Source organism: Tetrao urogallus (genome assembly GCF_951394365.1).
Source record: "Tetrao urogallus genome assembly, chromosome: 4".
NCBI lineage: Eukaryota > Metazoa > Chordata > Aves > Galliformes > Phasianidae > Tetrao > Tetrao urogallus.
This window is the reverse complement of record NC_136817.1, coordinates 54,831,343-54,855,065: the sequence shown is the minus strand read 5'-3', so window position 1 is coordinate 54,855,065 and position 23,723 is coordinate 54,831,343. Positions and strand designations below refer to the sequence as shown.

At 37.7% G+C, this 23,723-nt stretch overlaps 1 protein-coding gene across 6 annotated transcripts in view; it reads right to left on the bottom strand.

Annotated features, from left to right (window-relative positions):
- Nucleotides 1-23,723, bottom strand: part of KCNIP4 (potassium voltage-gated channel interacting protein 4) — a gene marked incomplete at both ends in the record, with an annotated part of 382,566 nt that overhangs the window by 165,609 nt on the left and 193,234 nt on the right. For 2 of the 6 annotated variants that reach the window (XM_079534459.1, XM_079534463.1), the window contains one exon: nucleotides 14,239-14,338. The exons of the other annotated variants lie outside the window; for them this stretch is intronic. In XM_079534459.1, the coding sequence (XP_079390585.1) occupies nucleotides 14,239-14,338 (100 nt within the window). Of the gene's footprint in view, nucleotides 1-14,238; nucleotides 14,339-23,723 lie in introns of those variants that run through there. 6 annotated transcript variants of the gene reach the window in all.

The following is a 23,723-nucleotide window of genomic DNA, read 5'->3' as shown; positions in this document are numbered from 1 at the left end:
GTTTACTGAAGGCTTAGCTGGAAATTCTGACAGTTCATAAGGGAAATCGGGAATCTCTGAGGTTGTCTGAAGTGCTCTAGGTACACTGCTTGTAGCTCCTCCCCATTCTTATAATATCCCAAAATAGTTGACATCAATCTGAAAATCTTTTGAAATATATCAGGGGGCCGGAACACCTCTCATATGAAGACAGGCTGAGGGTGCTGGGTTTGTTCAGCCTGGAGAAGAAAAGGTTGCAGGGTGACATCATTGCAGCCTTCCAGTACCTAAAGGGAGCCTATAAACAGTAGGGGAGTCAACAAGAGAAGGTAATAGCAGGATAAGGGGAAATGGTTTTAAATTGAGGGAGGGAAGATTCAGGTTGGATATCAGGAGGAATTTCTTTACTAAGAGTGGTGAGGTGCTGGAACAGGCTGCCCAGAGAGGTTGTGGATGCCTCGTCCCTGGAGGTGTTCAAGACCAGGTTGGATGGAGCTCTGGGCAGCCTGGTCTAGTATTAGATAGGGAAGTTGGTGGCCCTGCCTAAAGCAAGGGGGTTGGAGCTTGATTATCCTTGAGGTCCCTTCCAACCCAAGCTATTCTATGATTCTACGATTCTGTGATTCCATGATATCATTTAAAATAGTCAGACTTTTTATGGTGAAGACTGCAAGCAAGACTTTCTGAAGGGAGTGCCAGATTAAGCTTCACAGACTAAAAGAAAAGGTGTGGCACTGCAACTAGATGACAGAAGCTAAAATAGAATTTCCCTTCAAATTATTCCAAGTGCTGACATTCTGCCCATGTATAAACTAAATACTTGACAAAAGGAACAGCTATACACATACTCACAAAAAATTTGTGACAAAGTAAAGCTGGAGTCACAATTACATGCATATCCATAAAATATTGCATCGAGCATAACATCAGAATAAGCTGCAACACAACCCCATAAAGTTAGTGAAGTCATTACATCCCTGATATTCATAAACGTTTTAGAATCTTTAAGCATGCAGAAATTTTCTCAAGATAGTTGGGTTCCAGCTGTAGGAAAGTTCATGAAGCAATCACACTAACTCTTCAGTGTGAATAAAGCATAGGAAATTATAGCCTTCTCCCAGGAAGCTGACCACATACAGCAGTATGGAAAGCTCCTGTTACTTTCAGATCTTTTCATCTTTCACCAGACAACTGTTAAATGTTTCCATCTGAATCTAACTTCTGGGATAATGGTGAATGCTGGAGATACTGAAGACCCAAATGATAAGATCGAATTGATAACGGATCAGATGTCAAAAAATATTTTCTAAGCTTTAATAAATTATAACATGTAATTTGTGAGAAAAGAAGTTTAGAGGTTAAAATATCTAGTTTTGGTAGCAATGGGTCTTCCTGTGTGAGCAGAGACCTCCACTGCCCCATGCCAGATCTGAGCCAGCTCTAGATGACTCCAGAAGGGCCCCACTGCTGATAGAGCTGAGCTATGTGCAATGCTGAGTGTGCCTCTGAGAGAGCAGATTTAACAAAGTGCAAAACTGCTGTGCAACAACAGCTGGGAGAGAGGAGTGAGAAACTGGGAACGAAACAGCCTTGCAGCCATGAAGGTCATTGCAGAAGAGCTCATGATATAGCAGTGGACGTGGCCTGAAGGAGGCGCGGCCCATGGAGCCCCTGCAGGAACAGATCCCGGGCTGAAGCTGCAGTCCATGGAGAGAACAGTGAGGCAGGAGGGCTGGGCAGCTGCCGCCTGTGGGGACCCATGTTGGAGCAGTGCATTCCTGAAGGATGGACCCAGTGGTATGTACCCATGCTGGAGCTCAAAGAGTTGCAGCCTGTGGTAAGCCCACATGAGATGAGTTCAGGAAGGACAGCATTCCATAGCAGAGAGACACCATGCAGGAACAAGGGCAGAGTGACCATGGAGGAGCAGCAGAGATTAAGCATTATGGACTGACCACAGCCATCATTCCTGGCTCCCTGGCACTGCTGGGAGGAGGAGACAGAAGATTCAAGATTGAGCATGTGCTTCTGAAGAAGGGGGTCTGGAGGGAAGGTGATTTTAATTGTTCTATTTTTTTTCCTTTTAGTTCTCACTGTCCTACTTTGTTATCAGTTCTATTAAATTAATCTTGTTCAAGTTGAGCCTGTTTTGACCATGACAGTTCTATTTTGGGAATACCTTCAATTTTCCAAAAGGAAGATTTAATAGGGAAAAAAAAAAAAAAAGATAAAAAAAAAGATAAAAGAGACAAGGACAGTTTATTTACAGGAGGGTATCAACATATCCCTTTACTGCTGCTCCTGACACCAGCAAGTATTTGTACAGAGGTAGCAGAAGCAAAGTTTAGAGGATTTGACTCCTGAATACATCTGCATTTACATTTTTGTTCTGAAATTCAAATGAATATTCTAAGTGGATGCAGAGTGCCTCAGAATTCATTCCATGTGCTCAAGACATCACAAAAGTGTATGAGGAAGAAAAAAAAAAAAAAAGATTTAATTCTTGAGAGCTAGGTGTGAGGTAGGACTGAATGGACCTTTACACTGCCAATGTTAAGTGGTGCCTCACAATACAATCCTTATGAAGATCTTCTCTAATTAGAAATTTACAGATTCTCTTGAGAAAGAGAAGTCCCAGCATTTTTATAGCTACTAAGAAAGTCTGTCAATTAGGTGAGGATTTAACTCACACTATGAGTCACAAAATGAAGGAATGCCAAGGCCCATATCTTTATGTCTGTGGCACTGTTGCATTATTGCACGTATTCCCCCTGCCAGTATCTTGAAGCAAACTCTTACATGGCTAGAAAATAAATATGCTTCCTCCGTGAGAACAAGGACTGATTTGTAGTGATCAATCCTTAGGATTTAGGCATTAGAAAACACAGTTGCAGAAGATTGATTCACCATGAATTACCACTCCTGTGTTACCAGTTGCCGTACCATGTGGATAACTACCCACAGCTATGTCTGCTGCTGAAAAACATCTGAGTCCAAAACAGGTCAAGCTGAACCTGTGGTTGACTCAGTGAGAAGCAATTGTTCCCTTGAGTGATTATTTGAGAAAAGACCTTACACTGACAATCTACCTGATGGATAAGTGAGGATGTTCTTCATCTTGTCTCCGACTGACAGGGGCACTGCAAGAGGTCTCAAATCACTTGCCCATTAAAGTTCACTTCCAAGAAACAGGCTGAGGTCAAGACTGAAATCATTTCTAATTAGATCCAGGTAACCACATATTTGCTAACTGAGACCATCATATTTTAAATAATGGAAAGCATTTAATACTATGATAACAGAAAGTTATGGTTTCATTATTATTCTTCTATTACAATTAAAAAAAGCTTCTCCTTTCTGGGAAAGTAGCGATACTGGCAGCACAAATTGTTTAGCATAGTACTTGAAACTGTCTGTCCTGATTCTGTACATCTACATAACACCAACATTTCTTAAAATGTTAATGAATGTGGAAAATATACCAGTATTGAAATTGTTACTTCTTCAGTGAAACAGATCATGGAGTTTGACCCCCTTACTAAAGCAGATTCCCTATAGCAGGTTGCACAGGTGTCCAGATAGCTCTTGAACATCTCCAAAAAAGATGTTCCTCCACAACTTCTCTGGGCAACCTGTTCCACGCTCTGTTACCCACACTATAAAGAAGTTCTTTCATATGCTTGTATGGAACTTCCTAAGTTCCAGCTTTTGGCCACTAGCTCTTTGTCCTATCACTACCCTTCACTGAGAAGAGTCTGGCCTCAGCCAATGCACCCCATTGCCTTGTTGGCTACAAACGCACGCTGCTGGCTCATGATCAACATGTTGTCCACCAGGACACTCAGGTCCTTTCCTGCAGAGCTCCTCTCCAGCACATCATCCCCTAACCTGTACTGATGTTGTTTCCCTCCAGGTGCAGGACTCTGCATTTGTTTTGGTTGAATCTCATCATAATTAACAAAGATTTTCTCATGAACTCTTCTAATGAACAACGCAGGAATTTATGCTTCTCTTTAGTTCTCTGTAGAATCACTAATGTGAGTATCTCCGTTTTACATGAAAATATGAAATGAGCTATGTATCACTGGAAATTACCAACTACATGTGAGTGGGGATATTACCTTCCACGTAAGGCGCCATTTCCTAAGACTGCCCTCTGCTGCCATTCGTTACATTGTAACAAAATGTTACAGAATCTTGCTGGGAAAGTTCAACCTCTATCATCAAACATATGCCTCTGACGTCATATACATATTTCGGCAACATAATAAAACAGGAAATTTAGAAAAAGAAACTTACACTGCAAGCTGTAAGTCACAAAGCAAGTCAGACCTCCAATTCATCTATTATCTTGAGAAAAAATATAAATCTTAGATTTCAAAGGAAGCAGCTCTGATGATGGATTAATATACTGAAAATATTTAACATGTATAACCTACAGCTAAATAAAATTTGACACTGTATGAGAAAAAGTTCCTTCTAATGAAAATATAGACAAAGATTAGCTAAGATGACAGATTATTTTCAAGGTGGGCAAACTACACATCCTCCTGCATGTGGCAGAAAACAGTCTCATCTTCCTAATTACTGCACATGAGCATTATCAATTATATGCTCAAATCTGGGCTTTCCAGAAATATCAGGCTCACTATACATGCTCTGCAAGATTGGTCTCTGTCTGCCTTTTAAGTATAACAGCATGGTTAGCCACCATTAAAGAAATGTAGACAGGCTGCTGCTTAGTTTTGTTGGTCCCAGAGTTGCTGAGATACAGGTAAGAAATGCCTGCACGTAAATGCTTTGTTCTGCCAGCAGCAATTGTCTTTCCTGGTGCCCTACAACCACCCCATCACTTGGCAGAAGCGCAGTCAAAAAAATGCTGATCATGGAGAAATGCCAAAAGAAATGCTTCTGATGCCAAAAGTGTAGATGCCTTGTTCTCTGCATTTGAAATCTCAACACAGGTATTTGCCAAGGAAATTGGCCTGGTCAGCAACAAACAAGTGTGAGCTGTAAGATGAATGTCTGATCTTCTTAATAGACTTTGAAGAGGGGCTGAAAGGACAGAAGAGTTCTCTTCTGGGCCACACTGAAGTTACATCAATCAAAGTGCTAAAGAACGTTCTGGAAAAACAGAAAGTGCTTCACTCCTGCTAATGCATATAGCAGATACACACACATTTTGTATAATAAGTAATCTTCAGTACAAGAGAAAGCATAATGTTTTCTAAATGGAGATAATAATAGCAATTAACCTTGAAATGTATTACATCAGCTTTGAAATATTTGTAAACTAGGTAATAAGAATTTTTTAATTCGGGTTAATTCGGCTTAATTAGGGTTCTTAGAACACATTTGTGGAATTAGACCAGGTTTTCCAAGAAAATGCTAACCTCAGCAACGACAGCATTTTGACTGTAATGTGAGCACAACGTGAATCTTGGAGATGGAGTATTCAAATGTGCAGTTAGCTTTTACAACTGCATATGTAAATTAAATAGTTTAAGTAGGAAAAAAAAAGTATTCTTGAAGGCTTGGGAAGAAGAGGAGTAGTTTCTACAAGACATTTCTTCACTTACTAATTATTCACTTTGGCTAAGTCACAGAGATATGAACATATATGCATATGAACAATGTAAAGAGTCCAAAAGGCATTTCTTTTTGTAAATGTTCAAGCAAGTGTTGCACCAAGAGGTGCAACTGTAAGACATGACACTACTTACATATTGCAAATAACTCTTTTTTTACTTCCTCTTGAAAACGGTATGTTACAGATTTGAGTTCTGGATCATTAGGACTTTCTCCAGACTATTTTCTCCCCTTCTCACTGTACACAAGACAGAAACTCTTATCTTTACATTTCATCAACTCCACCAATGATTTTAACAATTTTAAGAAAAGATGTAGCTTCTTCTCAGCTGTTGATGTCATGGCATGACTGCCATTGCAACAGACAGCTGAGCACTAAAGGTTGTCAGCCTGACTGAAAAGAGTAACCGAGGAACAAAGAACCAGAGAAATAAATAACTGGGTAATAAACAAATATTCACTTTTCACCTGGCTTAATATCTTTTTTTTCCATTATTTCACATAATCTACAATGAGGAGAGTGCTGTGGACTGTTTTAAAGGAAACAAGTTTTATCTGTCTGCTTGAGGAAGAATAATTTTGGGCTGTTTACCCAAAAAAGAAAATCTGTCTGAAGAGATGTATTTTTAGTGCTTCTGCAGCTTTATCAGAAAGTAACAATAAGGGCTACCTGAAATAAAGATTGGACAACAATGGAACTGACGTTTAGAGATACCATGAGGGGAAAGTGACTGCAGAAAGCAAAAATCAGAGGTGTTTCATCTGATTACATCATCTGTCTCATTAGGTTTACACAGCACTTTTGTTTGTCTGGACTAAATTTCCTACCAGGTGCTGAACAATTCCACACAATCCACCTTTCAATCTTAAGAAAATATACAATCATTTGTAACTTTCTACAAAGATTTAGGCAGATAATTCAGGAAGGAGCCACAGGGCAATGTGGTAACACAGTCTATACTATTCTAGATGTTAGGGCTGTCTAGCACTCGAAGTAATTGCTGAATCTTTCACCTTTGATACGATACAGAGGACTGAAAATTCAACAGACCCAATAAATCAACTGCTAAAAGAAAAAATAAAAAAAATTTTAAAAAGGAAAGGAAAGGAAAACTTGGAAAGTAATCTTTCTTACCCCACAAGTGAGAGCATGACAAAGTAAAACAACAAGAAATAAGCCATTTACATTGTGATTATTGTGAGGTTAAATCCACATGGATCTACCTGAATCTGACAACAGAGTCTTATAGAGGAGTACAGAAGACAGTATATTGATCAGAATTGACAAAGCAAGTGGCAGAATGTTTGAGTTAAGCATAATGCAAAAATCATAATCACAGTGATGCAAGAGCTAGTCAGCTTACTTCAGAGGAAATTCTATTAACCCATTGAATCAAGCTATAGAATACAATGGTGTATTTTATCTGTCATATTAGGGAGATACATGCTTTAAATAACATGAAACAAACTTCCAAATATTTGGAGTTATGTTCTACTAAAGCAGACATTGAGCTAAATATTATACAAGTGATATATTAAATATTCTTAAACTAGGAAGACAAGAGATCAAAACTGAATCAGAGCTGAGCACCTAATTGGATTACATGTGAGCAAACTGAATTCAGTCTGAATTCTAAGCGTAGGTATCCATGTAACTAACTCAATATATTGGTGTGTCAAAAAGCCCGATTTTCTGAAGTTAAGGAATATTTGAAGTGAACATAACTGGATTCCAGGCTGGATGTGGCTCAGGGCAGCCTGGTCTAGTGGTTGGAGACCCTCTCCGTGGCCGGGGGGTTGAAAGGAGATCGTTACCAACCATTTCAACCCAGGCCATTCTATGGTTCTATGAACTGATGGGAAAATAACAGTAATTCTATGGGAAGATGCATTAGATGGCAAAAGTGTTGCAATTCAATAATAAAGAGATGCTTAGGTTAAAAACTCATTTTTTGGTGGCATAGTAGCTCTGGTGGTCATAAATATGTCAACAATAGGGAAAATACAGAAGACAGGTACATAATCTGAATGAATTAGGATGTACAGAAAACTTAAACAGGAAACTAAGACAAAAAAGGAAATCCATTATTAAAAAGTCTTGACCATTATTAAAATGTATTACTAATAGAAGAAGAAAGCATATTAACAGAGATAGCATCATAGACATAATACAGGTTTAGTTGTTCTTCCTCTGATTGACACAGAGCTAGAAAAACAACTACCGCCTATTTTAAAAAGAGCATAAATCTGGGAATGATTCAGAGAAACAAACAACATGAATTACAAAGTAGTAATAGGGGGAAAAACTGGAATTGGACACTATTTTTTAACAATATTAAGAAGTTGTGAAATTAAGTGATTATTCCTTCATCCCTTGTGATCTTCAGAACACATCTAGGTTCTGGATTTACCAAACCTAACTTCAAGAAAACCTTGAAAAGCTCTCTTAATATGAGACTATCACTGACCCAGATAGATGGATCTCAAATTGAAAAAACATCACTTGTGCTCACTTGCTCTCTCCTTTCATCAAGTGCATCTTCTGAATTAGCCAAACATGCTATGGCAGCTCATCACAAAAGTAAATGCATGGAAGTTATGCCTTGTAGCATACAGGCATTTAGAGCACATGATCTGATAAATCCTTCTGATAAATCAACCTGTGAAATTCTCTAGTCTCCGCATTCATTTTCCTCATGTATTTCTATGTATCAGGATACAATTATCTGTACTGTTGTGAAATATTTTAAACTGTACAGGAAAAAAAAAAAAAAAAAAGTCTTATTAGCACTAATACAGAATGGTATCACCTGAGATCACGACTCAGATTTTCTTCTGCCTACAAAGTTATATCCCATTTTTTTTCTGCTATTCATTGACAAAAAAACCACATTCTTATAAAACTCTTCCACTCAGTAGACAATGAAACTTATTAGTTCTAAACACCCAGGAAAAAAATCCATAACATCAATTTAACTTCTATTGTTTTTGAAACTAAAAAGAAAAGAAAGAAGATTTCTTTTTTGCCATTTCAGCCTTAAGTACTGAAGAGTAATAAATGTTCTCAAAACTTGGTAGAGATTGTGCATATGTCAATTTGTAGCACCCACATTTGCTCTCAGCTAATATACAGGCCAGAATTGGAAAAAGAAAAAAGAGTCAATAAGTATTTCTAGAGGGCATCTAGAGATTTTCATTAAAAGGGAATTGAACCTTGTGGAGAATAAGTAAAAATTAAGGCAATTTATAGTGATAGGCAAACACTGTGCTGTGTATAATTTTCTTTTGATTATGGTGGCTCTTTGACAGTAAGAATGTCAAATTTACTTATTTAAATTAAATAAATTACACAGATACTTTGAAAATATAAATCCTATACTGAGTAGCCAGTAGGAGTAGGTAAATCAAAAGTTGTCTTCTTGGTAGAGTTTTACTAGACCAAAATCATGTATCTTTCTCCTTACCCACATAATTCTCATAATTTTTTCTAGATTATGATCTAAAATTGCAAAATAGCACAACTGAGCCATATGTTCAGCTTTCTTCCATTTTGGAGAGAGGCAATTTCTATTTATTCAAAGTTCAGTTCTATACAAGATAACTAATAACCAAACTGCAACAGGAATGAGGCCCTTCATGGAATTCATCACAACTACTCATCACATAGGAAATTTGAGAGATTTCTGATCAACAGCCTGTTTGGCTCTATTACTGTCCTTCTACTTTCTAAAAAAGTTTGTTATGTACTAGCAAGTTTGCAAGGGATATTGTAATGTGGAGCACAGTGGTTTTTATTCACTTATTTCTTTAACATCTCTTCTTCCTTTGCAGTTAACAGTATGCAAGTTACAAGCATATTGTCATATTGCCTTGAGAAAGCAGCTCTTCAGTAGACAATGACCTGGGAACACTGGAAAACTTTTTCAGTAACAATGGACCAGCCTTCAGAAGGTATTCGGAGACATCAGTCTGTTTTAAAGCAGGCAGCTAGGACTAAGGGCACCTATCACAAAGTCCCTTGGCTAAGAAACTTGCTTACCTACCTCTGTTTTTTGATGCTGCAATCAGATTGAAGCTTCTAGTGCGGAAAACAGCCTGCCTGCTATCTAGAATGACTTAGTAGTGTAGTGGTGCTGTTTGAAGATAAATACTTAACCAAGTAAAACTTCACTGGAGTGCTGTGTTAAAGATATCTATCTACTGCTCACTCACTTGCATCAGAGTAATCATTTTAACAGTGATTTTAATTCAATTTATCTTGTTATATATAGAGAATTAATTGAACAAATTAATTCAAAGGAATGCCTGAAATTGCTAATATTAACACTTCTATCATCTTTTTTTCCTTTTGAACACTGTCAGCTCTATCCAGTCATTTCACATATTGGTCCATGATTGCTTTCACACTTCATAATTCTGCACATAACTCTCTTTGACATCAAGGACAGAGAGTGTACCAGGTTGATCTTAAGAAAGGCAAAATGGCAGAAAAGCCCATATGTTTACTACAAACATCGCTGGTATGAAATATTAATCAGTATGAATGTTTTGAAACTAATATTCCTCAATTTCTAATCATGAACATCCCAATGAAGGGTGATATCGTGGAAGCATTGCAATTTCCAGCAGATCAAAAAATATGTGCTGAGACTGCTAGCTTCAGAGCAATCACATGTAACTTCAGTGTCATTTCCAGTCATACACAGTCCTTGTCAAAAGCAGTTGTAAATATCACAAACAACTCCATGTTTTTTTTCTCTGTTTTTCCAGACAACGAACTGGAAGTTGCTATTAGCCAGCATTATTAAAATGAGATTAAAAGCTGCTTTGACAGTTTGGAGGAATAATGTTTTTCAGTAATACAGCTCAACTATTACAATGTTATCTCTAAAGTTCTACTTTGAGCTCCTAAGTACGGTTTTCAGACCAAGCTTGAAATTATCATATTGGAGATGAATAACATAGAAACTCAGAGCCCACATTCAACAGTAACATGTATAGTACTCGTATGCCTTTTTTTTTTCCTTCAGTTGGAGCTACTAATTGCTATGAAAGCATTTCTTCGTGAATGGCATATTTTTATGTGAGTATTTTGAATAACCCATATCCTATAAGGTTCTTCTCTGAACCTCATCCCCGGTGGTACCGGTTTCAGTGCTTACACTGAGGAAGAGTTGCTCATTTTACTGCTTATTAATGAGGGATTGATTTAGCTTTTGAAAAACAATTTGCATTTTTCAAGAAACATTATAAAAAAACATTCTAACTTAGAAAAAGGCTGACCTCTTGATGTTTCAATCACATTGACCCCAACAACTTATCCAGAATAACTGCAGTCAGTGGAGGATATTGAAATGCAAAGTTTCTTCCATGTCTTGATTAAGTTCATATGATGTTTGTCTATGAAGATCATAGTCTTTTCGGAAAAGCACTTAAGATGAAAGCATACTGTATGTTTGATTTGCTCAGTCCTTATATCTAATTTTATTTGTGAATGGCTTTTGGAAAAGCTTTCCATACAAGAAGAAATATAATTGATTTTTTTGATCCACTAACTTTCTTTGCTATGTATTTTCCATAGATCTAATAAATTCATTTTCTAAAAGAGTCAGTAAACTTTCTTAAGGAGGATATAACCTACCTACTGTTAAATATTTAACCTAGAGACAAAGACTGCACAGCTCATGAGTGTGAATGCATCTATTCTACTATTTATCAATTTAGGAGCTGTCATACAATATTAAAAACATATTTTTGAAAGCAGCTTTATAATAACAGTAAAACCATTCGGCAGTTAAAGGGAACTGAGCAAAACCACAGAAAGCACACTTACCTATGTGAGTGCAATGCATCATCATCTACAGATAAAGTCTCTGCAACCCACAACCTACAGAAGTGTATAAATCTATTCTGCTACTTATCACTGAAGCAGCTGTCATACAATATTAAAAGTATTGAAAATACTTTAATAATAACATAGAACCAGCAGTTGAAGGCAATGGCAAAACTGCAGAAGCATGCTGTTATTAAGTGAGTGCAGTGCATCAGGAAATAAATGTAAGCACATACTTTGTTGTATTTCATTCAGAAAACATTTTCAGAAATAATGTTTTTCTATACTATCATTATAGATATAGTTTGTATTAAAATTATGAAAAAGCAGAGTATTACTCATGACAGTTATTAAAAGACTACAATGAGAAAAAAGATTTTGCTATTGATTTACGTAAATTGCACTTGAATTTTTCAAATTAGATATGGATGTGGTTCATGACGTTCAGAAACATGATAATCCAGTTTGGGAAAGAAAAAGGGTTAGCTTTAAGCTTTTGGTAGGGATTTAGGGGTAGGGACCTACTCTGATGCTCAGATCTCTACCAAAGCTACAGTAAACTTCAGAGGGTTTAGCATCCTGCTTTGCGTGTACTACAGCACAGATTATTGCTATTACTGAATCTATGGATGGTTTACAGATAGCTGTAGGATGTGTTTCACATGCCACAAGTATCTAAAACAACTCATTTGTGTAAAACATGCAAAAAGATTTAAGTGGGACCTTTTAGAGGGGATGGGGAGAAGTTATCCCAAATCAGACAAAAACAGATGTTCTTTTAATAAGTGTTTTCATGAAGCTGCTGCTAACTTCGTCACTAACTTCCCAGAAAGCATGCAGGTTACCATGAGTACACTTATAAAATTCCCTTTTCCCTAACATTTTACTTAGAAGCATCTGTAGCGAGTACAGTTTTATGACACATTTATCTTCCACTATTGTATGGGTAGAATTGAACAGTCCTGATACTTATCAAATTAAAATTTTGTTCAAGTGCCCAGTAAAAAGCTATAAATCTACTATTTTCTGTTGTGAACAAGTCTATAATTCCTGAGTTTAAGAAATACTTTGGGAATAAACCTGCACTGTTCCTGAACTACAAGCAAATGAATTCCTAAGTCTGTGCTATTTATCTAAAGCCCACGTTACTACATTATTGTTTATATCTATTGCTTTACATCCATTGCTTCATTTTCATGTAGCATGCCATTTTTCTCATTTACAGCATTTGTACATCACAGAGAAATGAGACATGCACATCTTCCTGCGATTACATTTAGCTGGGGTGCTGGAAAGGAGTACTGCACTCTGGAAGAAGAAACTTAAAGATTGCATGCACATTCAGACAGACAGGCTTCTGACTACCGAGGCAGACAAAATAGGCAGCTGCATGATCAACCTCCTTCTTACAAAAAGAAATCTTGCAATCATTAACAGGCAGCTTCACTATGTTCCTAATTGGCTTCCCATTACTACTTCCCCAGACGTAAAAACAAGTATAGACAATAATCAAGTGCTAAATATTACTAAGGAACTAAACCACGTGTGACAATCAGACTCAAGAACACAGTGAGACCTGCCAGCCTACCTAGACAGAAAATACTGCCTATTTTGCAGTGGAATCTCTGCCACCTTTAATGCTGTAGATAACTCTTATCACATCACTTCTCAGGTTGATTGACATTTCTACTTACAGTGGAACAAAATAAGAGGTTAAGTTAATACATTAAAAAGGAATCTGTTGTCATTTCAACTCAAAATAATGCACTCCAGTAGATACACTCGTTCTCTATAAAAATGCACTTGAAAACACATTTTTGTGAGTACCTTCAGGGTTTCCAGATTCTGTAATTAAAACTTGGTAGTTTTAATTACACAGCAATATAGAGAAACATTTACATAGACTTCCTTACTAAGAGTCACTTGAAGAAAAGACTGCACTTTTCAAAAGCATAATTTGAACAGCATTACTTTAGATCATTTCATTGGAGCAAGTTTTGCTTGTATTCTCACTCCTTAACACAAGAAACTGTAATCTCTCAGTCAGCAGAGCTCCCCTTTTTACAGGCACAAGTACATACATCATACTTAAATCCTAGCTTACAGGAATATTTGAGAATATGTATTTTTTTCAATATTTGAGACAGAACATTTCAGTCTGGAACCTGATAAAACACTGGGATGTAATGAATGTACATTATCAACTTGGCTGCAATCATATAAAGTGCACTAAAAATAATGTAAGCTTTTTTTTTTCTTACTGCTTTATACACAAACTATACTTCTAAGAAGGGAGGAGGTGATCTGAGATAAAGCATCAAGCAATAAAACTTGCACCCAGTTGCCCTGAGTGAATGTTAAAGTTGCTTATTCTGAATCTGAGCATCACAGTCCTTCCTCCTCAAAACCATTATCACATTTTAACAGTAGATTCAAAATGCAACAGGTTTTGAACACTACAAAATAGCTGTCCTGAATTTACAACAATCCCAGTCCAGATGCTTGCATGAATAGATTACAAGAAAAATTTAAGGCAATACTGCTAGCATTCTGAAACATCCTTTGACACCTAGTGATTTAAAATTGCAGAGTTACAGCAGGAACCAGACACTGATTTGACTGCATTTATCCCTGCTGGACACCTTAGCAATGCGCAGGATGTCAGGTTATTTTTCCTGCAAGAGAAAATCCCCACAGCTGTAACATGGACAGTGCGGCCCCAGTGTGCCCGTGGGGCTGGGGGTGCCCCAGGCAGCACTGCACGCCCCACTCACAGGTACCCACGAGAGCAGAACTAGAACAGAAAAACGACAAGCCACCAAGAAGCGCTCCCTTACCTTCTAAACCTGCTTCAATCAGCCCAAACTGTTCCAACACTTTCACAAAAAGCACAATCACGATCAAAACTGCTATCATTTCAAGCCCTTCCAAGTTCATGGTGAGTTAGGTCATGGTCTGAGCACAGCCACTGAGGAAAGTGCTCTCCCGCCCGGCTTTCCCGGCGAAGCCATCGCTCTACGCGGGGGCAGGGGGGAGCGGGGCGGACATCCTGGCCGCGGCCCGCCGGGCGCAGCCCCGCTCCCGGGCTGAGCGGAGGGGAGCGGAGGGCCCGGCCGCCCCAAGGGCCCCCGAGCAGGGAAGAACAAGGCAAAGAACCACCTGGGGCCGGCGAGCCGCCGGCGTGGCCGCGCGGCTGCTGGCAGCGTCGGTGTGGGTAGCACGTCGCCTAGGAGACGCGGGGACCGGGCCTCGCATTGGACAGAGAGGGACAGAAAAGAGCTGGAAGCAAAAAGAGGGAAGGAGCCGGGGGGGACGCGGGGACGGGGCACGGCCCCCCGAGTGTGCCGTGGTGCGACGTGCCAACTTTCTGCGAGTTTCTCCTAGGGAACGGAAAAAGAGGAGAGGTGCAGCATGTGGCCGGCAACGCACGAGATGCTGTCCAGCACAGTGCGTTACGAATCGCTTCTCATTTACAACGCTTCTCATAATTAACAACGGCAAACAACAACTTCTTTAATTTTCCTGCCTTATTAAGCGCCATTTAGTGATTAGGCTGACCTTGGAAAACAAACATTTGAAAGAACAGATTGAGGGGAAGAGGGAAAATAGACGCGTTATTTGTTATGGTCTCTCACTTCAGTAGTATGTGCTAAATGGAGTGTTTTCCCAGAGAATCAGCACAAATACAGGCAGAGGACTACCAGGTATCTCCCACCTGCTGCCCTCCTGCAGAGCTCTGCAGATCTGCCTCATGCAGCACTAAGTGCCAAGCATGGCTAAGGCAACACTGTTTAAATCCTTAGTAATTCAGCATCTGAGGAGTAATTTGCATTACAAAAACAGCAACTCTATTACAACAAAAATAAGCAAGGAACAACTGCAATAAATTTAATCCTCTTTGGTAGGATATTGTCCCTCACATGGCTGGAATCCATTATTGTCCATTTCTTTCTTTGGATTATGTTCAGAAAACATCTTTGTGTCACGTAAGAACTGGCAGCAGCTTCTAAATCCCCCAGGTACACTAGCATTATGATCTGGGTTACCATTATTGAAAACAGTGAATAGAAGCGAGAATAAAAGGAGTGATATAATGAATAATAAAATAGAATAATAAATAAAAAAACAAACAAACAACAAAAAATTTTGTACTGTGAATAGGCAAACCCATCCAGATCAATGTCTGCATGTCACTATCACATGCTTTTTTTTTCCTCAAGATTGAACTCCCTGAAACTGTTTAATACTTTTTCTGTTAGAAACCCTAGGGTTTAAATGCTCCATCCTAACCATATTGAAATAGATGTTGCTGGCTCTGCTTAATCACAGAATCATGGAATCACAGAATGGCCAGGGTTGGAAGGGACCTCAAGGATAATCAAGCTCCAACCCCCCTGCCACATGCAGGGCCATGAACCTCCCAATTTAATACTAGACCAGGCTGCCCAGGGCCCCATCGAACCTGGCCTTGAACACCTCCAGGGACAGGGCATCCACAGCCTCTCAGGGCAGCCTGTTCCAGCACCTCACCACTCTCTCTGTAAAGAATTTCCCCCTGGCATCCAACCTAAATCTCCCCTCCCTCAACTTAAAACCAATTCCCCTTGTCCTGCAGTTATCAACCCTTTCAAACAGTTGATTCCCCTCCTGTTTGTAGGCTCCCTTTAGGTACTGAAAGGCTGCAATGAGGTCACCCTGCAGCCTTCTTTTCTCCAGGCTGAACAAACCCAGCTCCCTCAGCCTGTCTTCCTTCACAGGAGAGGTGCTCCTGTCATTTATTTACATTTATTTATTACATAAGCCTCCTGCTCATTTAATCTTTCTTTCAAACAAGCTGAAAATCTGCTAAGCTGCATCATCAACAGCATTAATGACTGTAGCTCCTGCTCTGGTGTCCCTGCTGGAGCAGGGATGGGACCACATGGGCCCAGAGGTCCCTGCCAGCCTCAACTATTCTGTGATTCTGTGATTGTCTTTCTCATGTGCTGTGAACTAGCCATGAGACTCTCCTCTATATTTTATTTTCTCTTTTTGACATATATAGAGATAATATAATACACAAATAAAGATTCTTTATTAGCTCATTGCTTTTTAGCAAAATCTTTTGAAACCTTACAAAAGGTATTTCTCTTGCTGTCTCCTATTCAAAAACACATTTAATATACAATCTTAACTTTGTCATGAGAGTAAATATATGAAATTGAAATCACTGGTCATATTTCAAGCTAGAGACATATCTAAATGATCACTTCTTATCTTGTGATGCAGCTTTACATTACAGTACAGTGAATTTTTTTTACATTATTATGACTAAGATTTTAGGTACCATGAATCATATTGCTATTTCTTAATATTGTATATAAAATGAAATCTTAACGTTAAAAAAAAGGCCCAATCAATTTGGATTGAAAATTGATGAGTGGGTCTACAGAGAGTTCCCAGGAATGCTTATCTTTCCTCCTTACATTTCCTCTTCTTGTGCACTCACATTCACTGTGTTGTCATTAAGCTACTGTCCATTTTTTGTCATGGTTCCAAGTGAGGATGATTACTATCCTCTGTCATTCCTTACCAACTAATGAAACAGTTTATGGGAGCCTGCCCTGCATTGCTTAAAATCACTGGGATTTTCTTATTAAGTTCAGATAAATGAACTGAGCTAACCTTCATGACTTTGCCTAAAGCAAACCTGGATGTATTTACAAACTATTATGCTAACAGATTTTGGGGAAGGCTATCACTGGTAGTACAGCAGATAGCAGGAGATGCTAATGGTCTCTTCCACTGGTAGAGTCAGATGAAGAAATTGTGCAAAGCAAGAGAAAACTCAAATGGGAGTCCAGTCCAGAAAGCTCAAAGCACCAGTGGAAGTCCAATGCAATATGGAAAACTGAAAACAGAATTTCTACCAGAAGCTAGAGTTTCTTGGTTTTGACTGAGAAAAATCTAAATAGTAGTTTTAAGCGTGCATATGACGAAGATACCAATAATGATCTAAATCCACAGGACCATTTTAAAAGCAATGTCCTGCAACTTATCACGAAGAAAAAAGAATATTTTTTCCTATCTTTAATAAGAACAGTTTTGAACGAGTACTTATAACTTATTTTTAGTAAACTTTGAACACGTGTATCTACAAGAGTAGCTATTCAAAAATCATACATATTTATTTTTAAAATGGGTAAAATTCTTCCTAAATAAAGAAATGGACCAGAAAATCTTGATGGATCATAATTGACACAAATAAGTTATTATGTCTGCTGCTAGTCTTTTGTCCCTGTAACTCATTTGTTTACTTTTTTCACTCCCTGGAATGTATTACTAGCATAAGAAAAAGAGAATAAAACAAAACATGAATGTAAAGAACATATATATATAAAACAAGTATATATATTAGTTCATCAAATCATTGAAGAAAGCCAGCAAAGTGATTAGTTTGAATCTTTTGAATGTAACCTCCTTGGTAAATACTGAATGAATCCAACAAAAACAAACAAACAAACAAAAACCCCACACAAAACGAAAAAGAAAAAGGCAGTGATGTATTCAGCTATTATAAACATTAAATCTTGTAATGGCCCACACCTTGCAGCTTTCCTCTGGGCAGTATGGTTTGCCTTCACAAGACAGAATAATGGTATGCATTGTGATGCCCTGATGCCCAGAACAAGAATTTTAGTCCCACATTAGCAGGCAGCAATCATTTTGTGGGTTGGCATGGATTATATATCTCACCCAAAGAGTCTCCAGTCTTGGACAGGGGGCAAGACGTAGTCATGAAGCAGAAGTTTTGTCTCTTCCCACTCTGCTTTGCATTTAAATAGCAACACATACAGCTCGTGTTTTTACAGAAGTGACTAAATAGAAGATATACTGCAATATTCATAAATAGGCTTTTCAAAAATTCATTGACATAAGACATCCTTACCAACCAGTTGTGTTCTAGTCCTAGTTCAAAAGTATACCTGAAGTTCTGGATACTATCCTAACACCACTGCTCAGAAGTTTTGATTTGCTGTAGAAAGTCAGAAGCTGCATACAAACTGACAAGATGTTACTAAGTCTAAACAGTCTTTTGAATACTCTTTCAGTGTTTATTAGTCCTTAAAATTGAATTACATTTCTAGTCCATCCCTTGAAAATTTGACTTCCTGAATCTGTTAGTGTGCATTTCTGGAAGCTGATGCAGACATCATACTTACTGTGGCCATGAATTACATGTCATTAGAAGACAGAATTTTTTTCATAACGTGGAAAAATGTCATTCAAATAACTCCATCTCTATTGTAAATTCTTAAACCTCATTAAAAAGTAAAAGCCATGAAAAAGTTCAATGTCATAAAAATGTCAGACAACAGTATTTTCAAGTTCTTTCTGGAAAATGAAGCTGAAAAATGTTTCACTGTTCGAATTTCACAGATGAAGCTCAACTGCTCTCACGATCTGTTTGTGCTACTTATTTATTAGCAAGAATTTTTCTTGAGAGAATATAGAAATCATTTTCAAAACTATGGAGGAAATCTTTTCAAAAAGAACTTCCAGAGTCATTTGTAAATCTCCTGTGCATCATCAGTAATGAAGCAGCAATTCTTTTATTTCAAATTTTGAGACAGTCAGTGTATCAAGGGATGATGTTTTTATATTTGCTTTAATTTTCTCTAAGTGACAGACAGCCTCAATACATTCATGTCCAATGCTTCGCAACTGTGAGATGCCAGAGGTGCTACCAGGTGCCCAGCAGCTTTTTTTCACCGTGCTTCTTTAGGGCTCCTTGCAGAGTATGACCCACCCTTCCATTACAACCAGTATCGATCAAGAGACTGTGTTAATTCACCAAAGTGTTAAGTGTCTGAGTTTGTGAGACAGGTAATTTCACTGATTTTTTTTTTTCTAGCTATGTCAGTCCTGTAGACCCTCAACCTGGGTGTTTCTTATTTATTTCTCCCCTTATGTTCTCCAATCAAAGGGATATATATAATGTCAGCAGTGCAATAGCTCTAAGAATCAGATGCTTTCTTTGTAACCTACTGTAGGAAACCTGCCTTAGCTGTTGCTACAAATACTATCACTCTGGCTTGTCACGCCAACTATCTCAGCTGCCCCTTTGCATTCAGCTAGTGGATCCACTTCAAAATATATACAGTATTTGCCATCACCTTCAACGCCAGTCTTACCACACTAGTACCATACTTCTGAATTTCAGAAAATACTGAGCTTTTAACTACTTCAATCAACAGCACCTTACTTAACCATAAATTAAGCTTTATTCATAAGAAATGTTACTGGCTCTAATACAGCCTTTTAATATTCTGAAATACCATTACATCTGTTCTCCATCAAATTCTTCCTTAAACTAGAGTAATGGAAGACCACAACGTCCTGCCAAAACCTCGCAAGGCAGAGTGATGTGACCATCACAAAGCATCCTATTCTTAACTGTGCTTGTTTGTTCTTCTCTCTCTGCCACTTCCAAGGTCCTACTTTATTCTTAAATGTTTGGTCCCATAGGAATGGCAGATTGAAATGAAAACTGCACAAATTGCACAAGAACATTTTCTTAGCATATCTGGACCTCCTTGTAGATCACCATTTTTTGTCTTCCAGAACAGCTTTCTCAATATAACTCTGGGATATCTTTTTTTTTTTTTTCATTCATTCATAGGGTGCAATGATCCTAGAATTAATTTTTAGAATGATCAGCAGAGAAAATACAAAACCACAGAAACTATTACCTACTCACATTTTCTTTGGAACCATTTAGCTCTGCAAAATAGAGAGTCTCACATTATACTCGAAAAGCATTCACACACTACATTCAGGTATTGTGTTTGTAAAACCACGCACCATAAACTAAAGAAATATCCTGGTAATAAGGTAGTCTTGCTAACAAAACTTACTGAGATCATACTAGGTCTTCCTAAAAACACAACTATGCCAGGTACAGCTATTCAAACTCTTGTATAAAATTATAATCCGTTAAGAAACTATACTTGGAGACTACAATTAAAAAAAAAAAAAAAAACAGCTGTAAGTCTATCTATTTAATCACCTTCTATAATTTCTAGCACGAGAGGCAGATGTATAGTTCCAATGGTATACAGCATATGGATGCCTACATTTTTAAATCCATAACCTGGGTGGAAGGTAGAAATATTGTTACGATATACTAAAATTTTCATGCAGATAACAAAGAGAGAAAATGTATTGCTAAGAATTAGAAATATACTCTTTTTTTTTGCTATATTATTTTTCTGCATGTTACTGGAAATCTATCAAGCTTCCTGTGGGCTTTAGCTGTGAACACTGTGATAAGTGAACTTTATCATAAATATGTTTAGAAAACTTCTTTACAGTCTCAAAATGAAAGACTGACAGAAGGGTTCCTTCAGTTCAGCTGATATAGCATGTGGATGTTCGCCAGACTTTTCCTCCTAATCCCTTGTTGGTTCATTAGTAGCTTGCTGCAGACAACAAAGGACTTTTATGCCAATCAACAGTAAAAAGTCACAGGAAAGCCTAACTCATACACTTACAGAAAACAACTTGAGAGGCTGCAACAAGGCAGCACCTTCCAAACTTTTTCCTAAAATAATAAAATAAAATAAAATAAAAACAAACAACAACAACACAAAACAAAGCAGAACCAAGATGCCAGAGACACAGGAACATCTACTGAATCTTACAGTCTGACTTAAGCACCAGTGACCTGTTAGAGTGTACTCCTAGTTCAAATGGTGAGTTCCTACTTTTCCCAGAAGTTATTATTAAGGCAAATAACAGCAAAAAAAAGTGACAATTTGAATGTCTTATTTTCTGGTTATAAAAAGCTAACCAACATTCATAAAGAAAATAAGTAAGCTGACATTGTTTCCACGTCTGCCCAATTAACCTACTTGGAGCACTGTGAAGGAGCCCAATAAATTTCTTCACATCTTGTCAACACCTTTTTTTTCCTTTGTTCCTCCAGACCTTTACCACATAAGATCATACAAATCCGTTTGCCTAAGCAAAGCTCCTACTTTCACATGAAGGAGTTTTGAGTGATGCTATCATCTTACTAGAGAAACTCATTGATGTGTGGGCTGGCTTTCTAAAGAATCAAGGATTGCAGCATTTTTCATGTGCTGAAGAAACACAAACTGGTCATGTATTCAGTAGTAAGCAGTAAATAGTAGTAAGTATTAGTAAGTAGTAAGTAGTAAGCTCTTGTATGTGGATACACAGTGTATACACACAAAATACACAAGAAACTGAGACTTGTTTACATATATTTTTAGACCGTGTCTAAGGAGTGTTGCTCTTTCATTTTAATAACTTACAAGAAGTTCTAAGAGAGGCCAGATATTTGCTTTGGTTTTTTATTCACTGTGAATATATGATAAAGAGAGTTCAAAATATTCCAGGGAGTTCAGAAATGTAAAACAATATGAAATATGACATTTAATGTACCTCACTTGTCGAAATAAAAAACAAATGTAATGCCTGAAAACCTTTGCTACTGTTCAGTATTTGTTTATTTGTGCTTCTAATTGCTTTCTCTGAATATCTGATCAGTTGTTTGATTACTGTTCAATCCCCATATTCTCTTCCATCATGAAAATGACAGCAGTATCCATGCAAATTCTTTATTATTGTGGATAAACTAGACGAATAGGCAACCATAGCAATGGTTTGTGCTTATCTTTCACCTCCCAGAAACAGAAGCAGTCTTAGGAATTTTCCCATGATTATACTTTAGAAACCCCACAAGCTGTAAAGCAGTGACTTTGCGACACCTGTGGTTTTGTTATCTGCCTGTCATGGCCTGTGGGCTTGGCTATTTCCAAGCTTGCTGTCTTTACTGTGATTTTATTTCTGAAGAAATATTTCATTGGTTGCAGCATTTTTCACATCAGTATAATTTTTCATCTTCTCAGGTTGTTTTATGGCTTTACTGTATCTCCTGTTCACACTGTCAATCACAAACGGCATCAGTCAGTCTGCAGCCTCTGGTTTTGGATGCTGTTCACATTGTTCTCCTTTGTCCTCCTTTGTCTTAGGTGCTAACCATTTAAAATATGTACATTAAAGTAAAAGGTGAAAGTTTGCCTTTGCTTTTTCAGGTTCTGTTCTAAACTGTTACTGCAGATTATTCTTTTGAATACACTGCATAACTCAGAATCAGTTTTTTTCTGTAAAATTATCCAGATTACCTATAAACCTTTCTGCAACCAAATACATCTCTGATGATGCATTGAATACTTTGGCTTTGAGACTTTTGCTTTTTTACTTTACACTTTTGTAGTATCAGTCTAGATCTTACAGGTAGCTAGCCCACTTTATGTACAAATTGGGCTAATGCTTTCAACATTTGAACAATTCTACTAACAAACAACTCAGTTAATAGTGATAAAGCTTTCCTTCCATTACTTCCTGTGAAAGGCATGATCTTATCACTCCCACATTCAGGGCTCAGATCAGAAATTGCTGTTCTGTTATCATTTAACTTTCTCACTTACAACTGTTCGCTGCCAAAAAATCACTGGCCAGATTTCTATGGCTTCACACCTGCACTCTCTAAACTGGACAGGGTTTGTTTTCAAATTGCAAGCTCAAATCTGCTCCTGTTGCAGCTGAGCAACATTTTGACCGTGTAGTTGTGTGCCAAATTATACTGATCTCAGACTAATTAAGATACATTAACAGTCTCATCCTTCTGGAATCTCACCATCAAAGTGCCAAAGAATGGATGGATCAGACATACTAGTACATTAAGACAAAGTATCCTCTTGGCAGTTACTGATTACAGAAACACACCTGCAATTCTCAGTAAATAATATATCTCTGTAAAAATATTGAACTGCTTTGCTTTAATAAATGCAGGAAGGAATACCAAAAAAATGATTTGATATAATATTCAGGGAATATCTAGAATGTTTTACAGCTTGGTTAGAGTGCCTATAACTGGTAATTTGTAAATTGATGTTATAAAAGTCTGTGGACTTTGGGACTATGATGATATGATCCTAAGTCAAATATTTATGTGCCAGCTCTGAAAATATTACATTAGTGACATCGGAATAAAGCTGATCCACTAATTAGTGAGTTTAGCAGTTGCTTAGTAGCAGCTCTGAAATGTCATCAATATTAGATATTTCATAGCTTCACATGAAAAATAAGAAAAAATAAAATAAATATCAAATGGATTGGAAGAGAAGCAAACATGGTGTATTACTACCTGGTACTAAGTATGTGTGAGAGCTGGGATATTCCTGTCATCAAAAAAGTGCTGCACACAGGGCAAGTTAGCAGACTGCACTGGGGTTTTTTTTCCTCACACATG